The sequence below is a fragment of the Lissotriton vulgaris genome, chromosome 1_1 (genome assembly GCF_964263255.1).
Source record: "Lissotriton vulgaris chromosome 1_1, aLisVul1.2, whole genome shotgun sequence".
NCBI lineage: Eukaryota > Metazoa > Chordata > Amphibia > Caudata > Salamandridae > Lissotriton > Lissotriton vulgaris.
The window spans coordinates 539246969-539262599 of NC_141685.1; the positions used below are offsets into that span (position 1 = coordinate 539246969).

At 44.6% G+C, this 15631-nt stretch overlaps 1 protein-coding gene across 3 annotated transcripts in view; it reads right to left on the minus strand.

Moving 5' to 3' along the window:
* The window catches only part of CCDC18 (coiled-coil domain containing 18), a 1483839-nt gene that overhangs the window by 203488 nt on the left and 1264720 nt on the right, over positions 1–15631 (minus strand). For all 3 annotated transcript variants that reach the window (XM_086953919.1, XM_086953920.1, XM_086953918.1), the window contains one exon: positions 10442–10642. In XM_086953919.1, the coding sequence (XP_086810045.1) occupies positions 10442–10642 (201 nt within the window). The remainder of the gene's footprint in view (positions 1–10441; positions 10643–15631) is intronic.

Sequence of the window (15631 nt, forward strand, 5' to 3'; positions counted from 1 at the left end):
CCTTAAATTCAACACCACCACAAAAGGATTGAATGAAATGTCGGAACTGTACCATTTATAGAACAAGAAAATACAGACTACAAATCCCAGAATCCTTAGACACCTGGATGACGCCTGTTTAAATGGCCTCAGTTATGACCACTTAGCACGGCGCCCAATTCAATTGCCAAACGAAGGCTACGGACAGAGACGGCGGATGGTAAGAGCCCACGGGGATTGTTTCACCATTTCTAACAAAGCACGGCAACTAGGACGGTAATATGTAATCGCATTCACACGCTTTCGATGATCTATTGACAGATGGACCCTTAACCGCAGGCTCCGCTTCCAACTTCTGATTGACATCAGACTCGAAAACCGTGAACCTCCCGAAGGAGACTACAAAATACGTCGCAGTAAGTAGAACAACGCCCTTCTTACCGTTCTTTTCAGCCATGCCGTTTTCTTGATCTAGTTATTCATGGCGCACCCCTTCCTCTTTACAGCTTTCTTCAAATAATCCACCAAGAAACCCTGACAGGTACTACTAGTGTGTGTGCAAGGCAGAGTGCATTGTTGAGTTTCCCGCTGGTGTGTAGACAGTTGACTGAGTGTTTTCTATTTCTGTTTTATGTTTTACAGATCCATGTCTGTTTCTGGTCCTGAGGAGAATCCCAGGAAATAATGGGATTTGAAACGCGTCGACCCCTCTAGATAGAATAATCTTTCAATTTCTCCCCATGGTGACCTTGTGTCATCTGGCTGATTGAGATTCATCTAGGTTGTGCATATAGTGCATTCAAATTGATTTGACCGAGTATACATTCTTTTGGATTGTGTTTTTCATGTAGAATAGAACTTCTTTGATTTCTTCTGCCTATTCGAATTGTATATAGTAGATAAAGAGTCTTTGTCCCTTGTACATAACCCCACCAATTCCCTCACCTGTCTTAGTGTTTTCATGTAGAATGACTGTAGTATGTTTGGTGAACTTGCGAATTTTGAGAGAACAGTAGTGGATATTTGTTGTGTCTTGTATATACTCCCGCATCACTCACACTTTATTCTCACTTGAGATTGTATTTTTTGTAATTCCCTTGCCCAATCGTTGTATTTGTTATTTAATCTTTCTTTTTATGTATATATAAATTTGAAAAAGCCCTTTGAAAAAAGTACAAAGAAAATACGAATTCTTGGAAGTAGAAAATAAAATTCCTTCTTATAAACATTAGGTGTGGACTGAATAATTGGTCAACGAAGCTGAGAAAGGCACACTCAGCTCCTTGTATCTTTGACAAAATAACAAGAGCAGTACTGGCATTTGTTTCGTTTTCATACTAATTCAGGCGTAGCCTTACTGCGCTCAAGCCGAACCCTCGTTTGTTCCCCCTAACACAGCAACATGTGCTTTTCTTCCACTGGAACTGTGCCAGAGAATAGCGCATGGAGAGAAAGGGGACAGCTGCCTACCTGTTAAAGGTGGAATTAAGTGACAAAAGTTACACTTAAAAAACATAAAATGACCAACTGTGATGCAGGCTATTCAACTTCCAAAAAGGTCTTGTGTGGAACTTTCCCTCTAACTAATAAGGTGAACCATGGGCTATTGAGGCTAAACGTTCTACGAGAAAAACAGTAACCGACAACCTAGAAGAATTTACAAGTCTGTATTTGGCAACGCAAAACATCATGGGTGAGGCGATTGCTGCAGAAGAGGTAGTGTGAGTACTGTTTTTGAAGATCTATAAACATCTTTTTTTAAACGAAAAATGTATTTTTTTCACATTTGTAGAACAGAACACCTACACATAAAGTTGAACAACAATTGCATGCTCTGAATAGCAAAGTGATTGTCGACCTTTAACCCCTTCGCTGCGGCGGCTATTCCGCCGCAGCGCTAAGGGGGAGGCGGGGCCGCGCGGCGCTCCCGTGCTCATGGCGGAACCGCTCTGTCACGAGCCTCGGGTGAGCTGTGCTTGTGACGGAATGGTTCCGTCACGGCCCCGCCCGCTCTTGAGAACACCGAGCGCAGGCGCAGAATTCGCACCGCGCAGGCGCGGCGAGCGGGCCGTGACGGAACCGTTCCGTCACCAGCACAGCCCACCCGAGGCTCGTGACGGAACGTTTCCGTCACTAGCATGGGAGGGGTTAACAGCAGCAATATGTAGCTCTTTTTCAAAATGTACCGGTAACAGTTTTACTCACAAACACTACAATTGCACACAGTTAACCAGGGCTTTAAGTGGGCCGGGCCCAGCCGGAGCAAAAAAAGCAGGTGTGAGACGGGTCTCTATCGGGCTCTTAAATTTGCCCTCATCCCAAGGGTGAAACAAAAAATCTTAACTCTGCAGCAGTGCCACCCTTCACTGCCTGTGATGTAACTTCAAAGACTCGTTATAGTTCTTGCACAGTCTAATCATTTCAGAACTGAAACATTTTCAAAAATATATACAACAAAGCCATAGTTTCTGCTTCTTTATCTTATGCAACTAACAACCATTGACAAAGCCAATAGTCCTGGCTTGTTGTATCATATATCTGGATGCAATGACAGATGCAGCAAAATACCAGTCGTGAGCCATACTATGGTAGGCACAGATTTTTAACTTGGGTGTTTTTAAGTCACACCCATTATTACATCTGCCACGCCCCTTTGAGAGCCCCCCACCCCAGCATTGCTGCAAAGGTTTCAGATTGCTGTGTGACATTTTCATGAATTCAGTGTAATTATGTGTGACATTTAATGACTATGAGCGGCACTTTCACACGAGAAAAATTGAAGCAATGAGGAGAAGGGAATCATATAAATATCAGAAATTACACCTATTTGAGGAACCAGAAACTCTAACATCTTCAATGGCTGCAATAGTGCTTCTGGGAAATTCCATCTGCAACTGGTTCTGTGTGAGACTGTGACTGCACCAAAGCAGCGCACCTACCTGCCTCCACCCACTCCTCAAGTGGTCTCAGAAGGATAGAACATAATCAAAATTGGTAGTGGTCAGAAAATACAGACAATTAACGCTAGTATGATGGTGGTTATAGTTAGTGGAGCTCTGTAATTCTCTGCAGAGTAATGGCTTGTCAAATTTGCAGCATTTCCTAAATGGAGTTAAAGTGCCCAGATACATTTTAGCTTACAGCACAGCACTATAAAAAGTTTGCAAATAAAATAAATACAGTCAACAAAAGTGTATCATAATGTTTTTGAGAGATATTTGTTCCAAACGAAACAATGTGTGGCAGGGCAATACAAAAAGTTTGGCAAAAAGCAAACAGCCACTAGTGACGCTGAGGTTTGTATTTACGCAGCTTACGCCGACACCCCTTTCCCAGTGACAGCTCCTTAGACAGAACAGAATATGCCCACAGCTTCATGAAGGATTTAAAACTAATAATAATAACATAGAAACAGACAGACCATAGGTGACACACAAATGGGGAACGGTGCGATCAGGAAACTGCAGAGACTATACATGCCTTGCATGGGCACCCTCAGGGCGCTTCGGCTTCTCTGCTCCCATGCTGCACGCAGCTCTCGCCTGCTCATCAGGCGGTTATGCCTGTTTTGGTGCATTTCCACTCAGTGATTCCCCCTTAGCCCTAAAAGCCTATATGCTGTCCAATTGTGTCTCAGCGGTTGCAGGCCCGGGGTCATTGCAAGATGGTAGGGGGCAACCAGGCTCTGTAGTGTTAGGGGTGCGCATCCCGTGAGAGTGGGCGTGTCTCAGAAAGCATTTTAGGTCATTGTGGTCCCCCGGGCGACATTCGCTAGCAGCTTTAGTTAGTGCAGGCCACAGGGCAGTGAGGCCCGCCGGTGTTCTATCCATGTGTGGACCCCCGACGATCTGTGTACCCCCTATGTCACGGGGGAGGAGATATAGACCGGTTCGGTCTGTCTGCTTCGCTCTAGACGTGCCCGCATTGGCCTACATTACAGTATAATGTCATTACAACTCACCAGGGTCAGATTGGGATCACAATTTGGCCCGGGCACTGACGAAAAAAGTGGCCCACATTCAAGGGGCGTGGCCCACAATTAAGGGGCGTGGCCCACATTCAAGGGGCGTGCCCTTTCATGAAACACCATTTGGTTACACACATCAATGTCCTTGAATATTAGATGTAAATACATTAGGAATTTGGACAAGTATGTTAGTGCACTGTCCAGTAACCAGCTGAAAGAGGGCATCAAAGATCAGAAATTGGATTATAAATTCAAATTTGTTCCGAACAGGGGTCCAAAAATATGTTTGCCCAGGGCCCCCAAAATCCTTAAGATGTTTGGCCCAGAAATGAATTAAAGTGAGAGGATACTGTTCTTGCACAGGAGACACAGGGGAAAGGTGACAATGGCGCCATGCTGAGCAACTAAAAAAACAGCATGGCCCCCTTCTGTCACAAAATTATTTGAGCCCTTCAGGGAAGGAGCACCTAATAAGCAGCGTAGCCCCTACTATTACTAACCTACTCAGCCCTCCCTAGACCTTCATCTCAGGAGCACATGAACAGCAGTGATGCCCCTGCAATTAGTAAATTAATCAGCCCTCCCCAGCCCTCCAGGCCTCAGGGCAATTCCTATGTGACTCTTAGAGTAAATCCATTTGTTTCTCTTCCTTGAGTGACTTTACTACTTGTACATTTGCAATTTGTTCTGCTTGTATCTTTTATGTAACGCATCTAATCCTAAATCCTTATGTTTCGCAACTGATTCTTATGTAAAGCGCTCCGACACCTTCTGGTAAAGTTTGCGCTATATAAAATCGCATTAAATTAAAAAAAAAAAACTAACACTGTTTATGTGCTGCGTGGACCCCAGGGGGGCCGAGGTGAAAATGGCTCAAAGGCCTGAGCAACAACTGGCCCCCAGGGAGGCCGATTTTTGCAAAAAAACACACCCTCCCCAGCCACCCTCAGCCTGATTGCTTTGCTGGGCAGGGGGTGAAGGAGAGGCCACAGCGGATAATCACTGCACAGTAAAGCTGCATTCATTTCTCTGTCTCTGTCTCCGTGCCCTCTGTGGGCGTTGTTTTTTCTCCCCTTTCCTAGTCCACAGAGATCACGGAGACAGAGAAATTAAGGCAGCTTCACTGTGCGGCTGGGAAAGCGGAGAAAAAAAAACGGCCCACAGAGGGCACGGAGATACCGGCCCTTCGGCCGATGCCCGAATGCCAGCATTGCCAATCCGCCCCTGCAACTCACCTTCAAATGGGAAAAAAGTGTAACAACGCTGATAGCACTACCCGGTACCAATATTAACACTATCCGCAGGGGGTAAACAGCCAGACAGGGTGCGGATAAGGCTGCTGCGCACCCAAAATACACCTAAACACGCATGCACAGCGCATGCGCAAAGTGTAGGGGGTACACAGTTAGACAGGGTACACAGCTGGATAGAACACCGGCCGTCTCAGGTCGCGTTTTCCGGGTGTGCTTCCAATGCGTTGCGGCCATGCCAGACGTGAAGTCTCGGTCGTGAGCCTGCCCCTTCCTCACCTTTAATTGCGGGTGCCGCTTTCACCGGCTTTCTTAGCTCCCGCTGGTGTTCACCAGGCTTACCTGTGCCTCTTCTAAGTGCTGCCCTCTCTCGACCGCCCATGATACCATATGCTCAGTAGCTCACTGCTGTTGCCGCTAAATCACTGGAGTGCCACCATCTTGGGGTTGATATGTAATTGACCAAATCAGAACGTTTAACTTCCCTAAGTGCACGTTTCCGTTTTGAAATTCCCACGCATGTAGAGCTGTCAGTTAACACAGAACTGGGAGAAACGTCACAGCCTGCTGCATTAGTCCCTGGCGGGGCGAGGAAATTCGTAGGGACCAGCTTGTAGGGACGACAGGAGGCAGTAGAAAAACACTCATGCGCATTAAGGTTGCTTCAATTAGCAAGAGCTGGCATGCCAGCTAGTTTCAGTCAGGATAGAAGCGCTATGGCTTGACAGCAGATACAGGCACTATGCCTATAATGCATGACTTTCCATTTCAGTGCGGTGATGCGGATTGCCACACTGAAATTCATTAATCTAAGCCCTGATGCATGGCAGGGCTGACCCAGTTTTTTCATCCCACTTAAAGCCTTGCAGGTAACGTCAATTCTACTGTTTTTATGCAACTTTTTATGTATCAGGTTTATATATTTCATAAAGTCATGGTTTGAGGGGAATTTCTGCAGGGTAGTACGTGTGGGCCAAGCGATATAATGACTTAAGGTGGATCTTTGGTCACTTGATAAGGAACCTGTGTTTATTCTAACAAGCATGTCTATATGGAGTCAGTGCATTAAACTCACATGGTGCTGTCTGAGGGTGGTTTATCATCACTGAAATTCTATAAACATCTTTATACAGCAATTGCACCCAATGCGTACAGCAACATACATACTTTGGGGACATCACAATGTTATAAATCCCTGGCAAGTCAAGAAAAATTAGTAGTAGCAGCTCTGTTGATTGAGCCAATAAGTAAGATTTTTATTTCATTCATTGTAAATGTAAATGTAAATGTATTGGCATTTATATAGCGCACTACTTACCCGTAGGGTCCCAAGGCGCTTCGACCGCTGCGAAACCCTTCCTGGCTTCCCTGAGAGATGGTCCCTTAATGGGTATCTCCAGGGTGAGACCAGGCATCCCCGGCAGTCTGGTGGGGCCGTTAGTGAAGATGAGGCAAGCTAATGCCCAGAGTTGCCGAGTGTGGTCGCTGATCAGAGTGGGCACCGAGGCGAGAGAATTATCGAGTCCGCTGACCCTGGTCCAGAAACCTGCCGCGCCGGGAATCGAACCCTGGTCCCGGGCCGTCCTCTGCTCTCGGGTCTGCCGCCTCTAACCAGTGAGCCACACTACTTCATTCATTCAGTTAGCGCAACAGTAACAGAGGCGGCAATTACAACTGTGGGAGAGCGGCACTTATCTGTGCATAGACTACAGGCCAACTTAACTTATAAATGTTGAGGCAACATTACTCATGAAGATTCTCAGCAACAGACTGGATTCTTTGCAACCATACCCGATTGACCTAGATAAAGTAGCTTTATCCTAGATTCTCAAGCATGCCATAATACTCAGAAATGTGCTCTCATAACGCATAGCACAAACAGGGGGAATATATAAACGTACTGATAACTTTGGAAGCCGAAAAGTGGTTTGTTATGGATGGTGGACATTCTTAGACAAGTTGAAAGTCAAATTAGGTTTGTGGTGTTATGTTCACAATTATTAGGGTGTGTGATGTTTACCCTAAGTCTAAAGTTCTGGTGACCAGGAAACTACCTGGCATATTCCATAGTGCAGCGGAATGAAACCAGGACATGATGTTATCAATCAAAATGTTCATGGAACAATTTGCAGGGAAGGTTAAGACATATTTTGGCACAAACAGAGTTTGGTTGAGACAACAGGGGCATATGCGTGGTTTATTCCCTGATGATGCTCTTCAGGAATGACCAAGAGGCTACTGATAAAATGTTAGCCCTGTATTGGACAAATGAAAACAGGTGAAGTATCTGCCCATTATTTTTACTAAGGGCTTATGAATGTTCAATAACACCATTACCCAAAGTCTATTGAATAAATGGCTGAGGAAGATAAAGTAAGCAAAAACAATAGCACTTTATAAGTTGCTATACTTTCCCCTGGCATTATCAGTAGTGGTACCAGAAAATGAGGGATTGACCAAAAGGTGCTAAAATATTACAAGCCATCAACCTAAGTGTGGAAAAAGAATGGATGGGAGCTGAAATACGGAACAAGCGTCAACAAAGCCAATTGGTCTGACCTTGGCTGCCAGTCTTTTGGCTTTGTCAATTTTTTATGCAAAATTTCATAGCTAGGTCAGCTGCTAGACGGACGAAAAACGTGACTAAATCGACAACAGGCCTATGGGTAAAAATGGCTGGCTAAAAGCCCCTAGGAGTAAGTATATTACAGATATTAATTTTGTAAAGACAAGCAAAAGGACATTTCTAGTGGGGTAGAGCTTGACCACGGGCTAATATGGCTACGTAACCTGGGAGCTCCGTGCTTAAACGGATGGGTTTTCTACGGCTCAAATTGTTCTTTTGGTCCCGCATCGGGAGAAAGGCTGACTCTAATGGCGGAAGGCATGAGGAACATGCAAATACTTTCGCCTACCATTTGTGACTCGTTTTTGGACTGTAAACATGCCCACTTCGTGTCTCTTCATGCAGACGGCCATTTTGTATTGAACTTCTCTGCTCCTCAGTGTTCTTCTCTCCCCTGCGATGTCAAAATCCTACTCACAGGTTTTTTGTTGTTGTCTTTTTTGCTACTTTTGAGTTTATGCTTTAATCATATTTATTTGTTTTTGAGCACGTAATATAGTTTTTCTGACGCTGCTGTGCACATTGGTCCTGCATTCGATCTCTTCATTGAGGTTGCTGGTGGTTTTTGCTGTGGCTCCAATCTCTTCATACCTTGCTTGTGGCCTGTGCTTTGGTGCAAATGAAGACAGCATTTCATACTTTATGGGAAGATTAAAGCAATCTAAAGCTTCTCCTCATCACATATTGTATTCCTCACAGAAAGTATTGCTTGGTTAAAAATCTTACAAGTGCTCTTTGAGTAGCCCTTCTCCCTCACCAAACACGTCTTCCTCGTCCTCGCTTCATGCTAAAATCGTCATACTGTGCCATTGTCTACGCACAAGAGAGTTAAGCAGGATCCACCCTCTCCTGTTAAGTTATCTTCTCCTATTTCTCTTGAACTTGTGCTTGATGAAATATCTGCGCTACGTCCATTTTTGCAAGAAACCAACTTGAATATACAGAATCTAGATGACAAGTGGTCTCAAAAGAAAACAAGAGTTTCATTACTTGAGCAACGAGTCAGTGATGTGCAAGACAAGACTCCTAAAATCTCTGGTTTGGAAAAGAAGGTGGCATTATTGAAAGCTCACACGGAAGACTTGGAAAATAGAAATAGGAGGAATTAACCTGCACCTTTATGGTCTTCTGGAAGGTAATGATCCAGTTGCTTCTTTTACGTCCTTCTTACCTCAATTGGTGGGCCTTCCTTCCTCCACATCACTGAATATACAGAGAGCCCATCACCTTGGACATTGTTCTCAATTTTCATCTCCCTCAGCTAAAGCCAGAGGAGTTGTTATTTTCTTTCTTAAATTTATGGACTTATTGAAAGTCCTCAATGCAGTGAAATCCAAATAACTTTTATGGCAGGGGAATAACGTTTTTCTTAGACAGGTTGTTTCAAAACCTACAGCTGCCAAGCGGAAAGAAATTTTGATACTTCGCTCTTTAGGTCCCCACTTTAGCCTGTTCCATCCTATTCTCTTTAAAGTCACTTTTCAGAATAAAACATCTTCCTTCACATGCCCTGTGGATGTTCGAGAGTTCCTCCGCCTTCATTCTTCCAGTAACATGGAAACTTCTGGCCCTTCTGTAAAATGACTGCACTTTGTTCTTTTTCAATTATTGCATAGCAATTTAAGATTTTATTTTGTTTTATTCAACTTCGGTCTTACAACTTTTATTGCCCTTACCATGTTATGTATTTTTTTATTGAACTAACGTCTTTCTGTGCAGGTTCCCATCTGTTTGTTGTATTCTTGTCTTGTTATGTTTCAACAGTGCGTCGACTCATTTTCTCACTCCCTTGATGTGCCGTGTTCACCCTGTGCTGTTATTGATCACTTCCTTGTGTTCATCCTTACCAGGTATGTTCTTCAGGTTATAAGATCAGTTCAGATAAAACTGAAAATCCTTCCACTTACTAAGTTCAACATTACCCATTCTTTTAGTCCCACAGGTTTTTATTGGAATCCTTCCAAGATTACATTTTTAGGTGTCTGGTTTAATCCTTCCATTAAAGATTCTGTCCCGGCCAATATCATTGATTGTTTAGATAAAGTTGATAAACTTCTTTCTTCATGGAACCCTCTTTTTCTTTCCTGGTGGGGTTGTTTGAATTGCATAAAAATTAGGATTTTTCCTATAATTGCATTTGTCTTCTCCATGTGCCCTGTATATATACCTACTAGATTTAAAAACAATTAGATTCTAAATTTCTTTGGAATAATAAGGCTTCTAGAATTTCTCTTACTCATCTTCACATTTCTAATCTACTCCAAACATGTGCAATCCTACGAAAGTGATGTTAGTTTTTGGGTAAAAAAAAGGTCTTTGCAATGACTTGGAGACTGAACCTGCCTTTCAAATTACGGCCTCTTAGAAAAAATGCAAACAGGTAGCTGGTAAAAACATCAGCTTTCACTATGAAAGTTGAATTTCAAACATTCATGAGCACAAAAAGCACCGAGCTTTCAGAGCAAAATGTACTTAGTTCAGACAGACCGGATTGATCATAAAGTGATTGAAAAACAACCTATGTAACGTGAGGACTATTCAGAACTGATGGCTTAGTACATAAGAACTGTGATGTGTCAAAAACAGATCAGAGCTTCAGTTTTAATGCTTTATACTTACCTTCACAAGCAGTGTTTCATTTGTAGCCTGGATCACCTCATTTCTGGCCTGAAGATTCATCTGCAAACTGCTGATCTTCTCTTGGGCTTCCTCCAGATCATGCATCAACTGTTGCAGTCGCTCATTCAGGCATTGGTTGGTGGATTTCTGTTTGTCCGTACACATTTGAACACTTTCGTGTCTCTTCTGAAGCGCAGTCATCTACAATAATAAAGAAACATACAGTAGAATTAAGGATGGCTGTGCGTACATCATGCTTTCAGTACTTGCACAATGAGTAATTGTTGCCTCTAGACTTGCGTCAAACATTGAAGCTCACAAAGTCTGGCCAACTGGTACAACAGGCTGCTTCCAGGACTTGTTCATTGGCTTTCGCAGATGCTTTTTAATAGGGATGCACTAATTAAAACATTGACACCGAGTGTGAACATAAAAGGTATACTTCAAACAATGAACATGTACAATGTTAGTGCTAGTGGGTATCGCAGTACTATCCAGGTGAGGAGCAAGTTTCTTGCTTCTATAACCAGTAGATCCTGGATCTTTTTGGAATAGCAGGACATCAATTCTTGAAATCTCACCACCCCCGTAAAAAGCAGGAGTTGTCTTTAACAGAGAAAGAACATTTACAGAGTGCCCCTCATGTGAATCTCGCAGAAACCCATAAATATCAGTGCCACTCGACTGTCGTCAAGAGGGTGATGACCTGTGTACAGTCCCAAGGCAAGAGGTAAGTGGCTCATCGCTGACCGAATTCATGCCTGTAGCAGTGTCAAGCAGGAGGGAGTGAGGCACAGAGCCGGAAAGAATACATACATATGCTGAACAACTATTTCAAATCTGGCATCAGCACAGCTACCAATATTCATACAATGAAGTCAGCTTTGAGCCAGTCTTGTAGCAACAACAGTGAATTATCATTTCCTAAGCTACTGAAAAAACAGCTTTTTGTTACAGCATAACTGATCATGGTGTCTAACTTCTGTATTCTTGTGAATGTACTTGAAGAAGCTGTGATGGAATACTTGTAGATCTGGGATCAGGTAAAACCTCCTCTTTAACCTGGTTTGCGATGTGTTTTTTTTTCATACAGTGAAACACTATCTCCTAGATTGCCTGCAAAGATCAGACCACAGAGTACACAGACCTTTGAACCACAATTGGACACCGTGTCTTCGAGAGAGCTGTGAGGCAAGCAAGAACGACCGGCAGACACATTCATTCATTCACATGAATGTTTGGGGTAACCTTGCTCTGGGTTTGCCAACAGTTGCTCATTCTTAGGATTTGGGATTAATCTAGTTTCAGGAAAAGCATTTGTTTTTGCAGATCTGTTGTGTTTTGTAGTTTCCAGCTTTTTGATTATGTACTAGCTTCAATATGCTGCAGGATGTGGACTGTAAAATAAATGTTGAAAATACTAAGTTTGCCTTATGCGGCCAGTCTAAACAACATGCCTCCTAATTAACTTTCTGGCAGAGGTAACAGCCATCAGATGGCTAGTAGCGTAAAAGGGAATTTGTGAATTTCTTAAGATGGTTTTTGTTAAGGGTCCCAGCGCAAGTTTAAATTCATAGTCACTGACGATGTATGGAAGCCTCTGATAACTTTTTATGCTGACATGAGGCACTTATTTGTTCTTTGGTGTTCACATCAAATGCAAAATGTGTATGCCAGGGGTGTTTTCGACAAAGGTCCTAAAGGGCTGAATCCATGACAGATTATTGAGGATAACCACTCTCTGCATGAAGGAGTACGATTTACATTCAATGTGTATAAATGTGTCTTATGTGGCTATACCAGACACCGCACAAAAATAAGCACACTACTGCACTTCACTATGCATTTCAAATCTATGTATTTCTGCAAACACTCAGTTAAAAGTTACTTACTTTTGGTAATGCTTTTCCTGCCTACTCCTCAACTTAAAGTATGTTTTTGCTGCTTAGTGCATCAGGAATCATTTTCAGCAGTTCGTTCAACACACACTAGGTGGCACCATTAGAGTCAGCATGCACCCAAAAGATGCCTATGCCAGAAAGTACTTAATATCCCATAAAGGCATAACCAACGCTGATGATGCCTATTTAACCTAAACACAACCACTACAGACAGTTCGGAAAGAATAAACGTTTAGGAGCGCTTAGCTGGGAATAAAGACTGAAAAAGGCTTTGCTGTAACCCTCCTTACCTTGCCGAAAGCAACATATACCAGAAAAGTTAGTTTTGGAATCAATCACGGCAGAAAAAGTACAAACACATACCTTTAAATGGGGAGTCCATGGAAAAAGCGAGAATGAGAATGGGCTGGGAGAGGAGGCGATTTATATAGCATGAAAGTGACATCAAAGGATGTCTCTGGGCTGGAATTCATATTGGAAATTCAACATTGATGCAATGAAAGGCACCAAGGGCGATAATTGTGTGAAGAAAAAGCAGAGAGATATAATTTCATTATCCTATTTTGGGCTAAGGACAGTGCAGACTGGTTCTATCAAAATATCCACTGTAAATGGGTTAGCATCAATTTGCACACACCTCTGGGATAACGGCATCTTCAGGATGCACAACACTACACAGAGGGGTGGGCTTGACCTCCAGATCAATTCAGTTGATCTGCAGATAATGAATACATTTCTAGGTTTTCTTTGACTCTCAGATATGTTATTCTAGTCTTCTCCAAATCTGGCTGTAGAACCGTTATTACCAGCTGCAGGAGATCCATGCTGGGCAAAACCTTCAACAGGGATTTGAGGCTGGGATCAAACAGATGTTTTACCTAGTACAAATCTCTAATCTGAGACTATCAAAACGAGAGGTGGCCACAATGCCTTATGTTCGGATTCGTTTGGGTAGGACAGTGATAGCAGGAAGGTATAATGAATTGGAGTCAAAATTGAATGTGTATCTCTTAGATTCTTGTTGTGGTAAATTCAGGTCACACCAGAGGCAAAAAGTCCACTGACATAATTCTCCCAATTGGCAGTGGTAAAGTGCAGAGTTTGCACTCCACCAGTAAGACATTTTTTCTTTATCACCAGGACAGTTATATAAAGCTGTGACATAAGATCCAGCATCGGCTGTATCATAGCCCGAGATAAGAAAACAGGGGATGCAGCATGCCACACTATCTGGGTACTACCGCCTGAATGTCATTACATGTCAGATGAGCATGTGCTGATGATTTAAGGGTATTAGGATAACTAGAGGAAGTCAACCACCTACTGGCTGCCACACACTTGTGAATAGAGAGCCTACGTTTTGCAACCAGGGGATATTCCTAGATGAGGCATCTGGGGGAACCAATATCCGTTAAAAGCAGAAATCTACTGAATGAGGACTGACTTGGTTTAGAAATTACTTTTAGATAGTCATCTAGAAGATCAGGCCTTTAACATTCCAACTACTCTGGAACAATGCTTAAAGGGTGAGGCGGATTAATAAAAATTGAGGATTTAGCGCCTAACACAGGTTTTGAAATCATAGACATCTTCATAGCAGATCGGATCAGATTCTTCTACAAAACGGACTCACAAAAATGGCTCTGGGCCTGCACTACAACCAGGGAGCTTCCAGTCATTTGTGCAATAGCTCAAGGCTCTCCTACATCTCACCCATCTATCCTTCTACGGGGATACATAGATAGGAACTGTGGATTCGAAGTAAAGCAGAGCACCAACTACACTGATCTCAGCGTTCAAACGCTGAAGACATTCACATGTTACCCATCAAATAAAAACAAAAAAGAATGTCTCTATGATTGACCACAAAAAATGTTTATCCAGAATGAGCAAAGGCTGGTTAGAATACAATGAAAAACATGCGCGCCGGGGGCGTGGCTAGCAGCTGACGATGGCGGCAGCCTAGAAGGAGAGCTCCGTGATTGAAGCGGCTCCCAGTCAAATCCGTACATTTATCCGTTGGCAGAATTTCCCAGGCGGGAAGGCAACGAAGCCCAGGACCAGGCTGCAGCAAATCGGACCGGCGGGACCTCAATCCGAGGTCGGGAAGTACAGTTTTTGGCAGTGCCCCGAGCGGGCCTGTGTGCGACATCCGGACCGGGGAACAGAGTGCGCGGCGTCCTGGCAGGAAGTGGCCCGTGTCGGGCAGTGGTTTACCGGAAGTGCCCGGCCGCGGAGAGCGACAGCCACACCGAGACCGAGGCATCCAGCCTCCGTCAACAGACTTCGGGGGCCCGATCTGCCTGGCGAGGGGCCGTCGGAGGTGAGAGAGACAAGAACCCAGACGCCCGGCGAAGACGGAGGCCGGCGCTCGGAGAGGCGGCATAGGGACCTGGGACCGCCATCTTGGGCAGCAGCGACCAGAGCGCAGGGACTGGCGGCGGAGGAACCGCGCTGCCTAATCGACCACACTGCGGCTCCCCCCCTGCCGACCGGAGAGCCCGGATACGAGACGAACCTACAGACGCCCCCGCCCGGAATGGGCTCTGAGAACAGTTGAGCATCCACGCGGGGCACTCATCTTAATTACAGTAAGACCTGCCTGGCGATAACCTGAGCCCCCCATTAACATCAGGGGACCCAAGCAATAGCTCCAGCGGCCACGGGAAAGGGGCGTCACACGCAGCACCAGAGGGGGACGGAGGAAGTTCTTCCTGGGCGGCATCACTCGGTTGCCTGCCCCACAAAATAGTCCGAGACTCGACTGGCAGCCTCCGACCACCGAACAACAGGGACCCGTTCCTTTCTGCTATAGTTACTGACCGTGGGAACCAAAACACACCTCAGGGGCTACACCTACCCCCAGAACACAACGCGGGCCCAGGGACGACCCCCGGTAGCTGTCTGGGAAGATAGCTCACCCCAGACGACACCAAGATGGCCGGCAAGGGGCCTAAAAACGTGGCGGCACAATCGCGCCTGGACCGGTTTGCTTATGATAAGCCAGGCTCTCCCTCGCAGGAAGCCAAGTCACAATCGAGCAAGACAGCCGAAGTGACCGGTGGCAAGAAGGCGACCATTGACGACGTCATGCGGGCCCTCACGCAAGTACAAGCCACGGTGGGGTCGATCTCAGCAGAGATCACACTTATAAGGGCGGACTTTCATAAAATGACAGAAAAGGTGAACAATATGGAGGTGGTGACCAAATCCTTGGTTGAAGACGTCTCGGAACTCCAGATTAGTATGGAACGCATCTCAAAAGAGAATAAGGACCTGCGCGACAAGC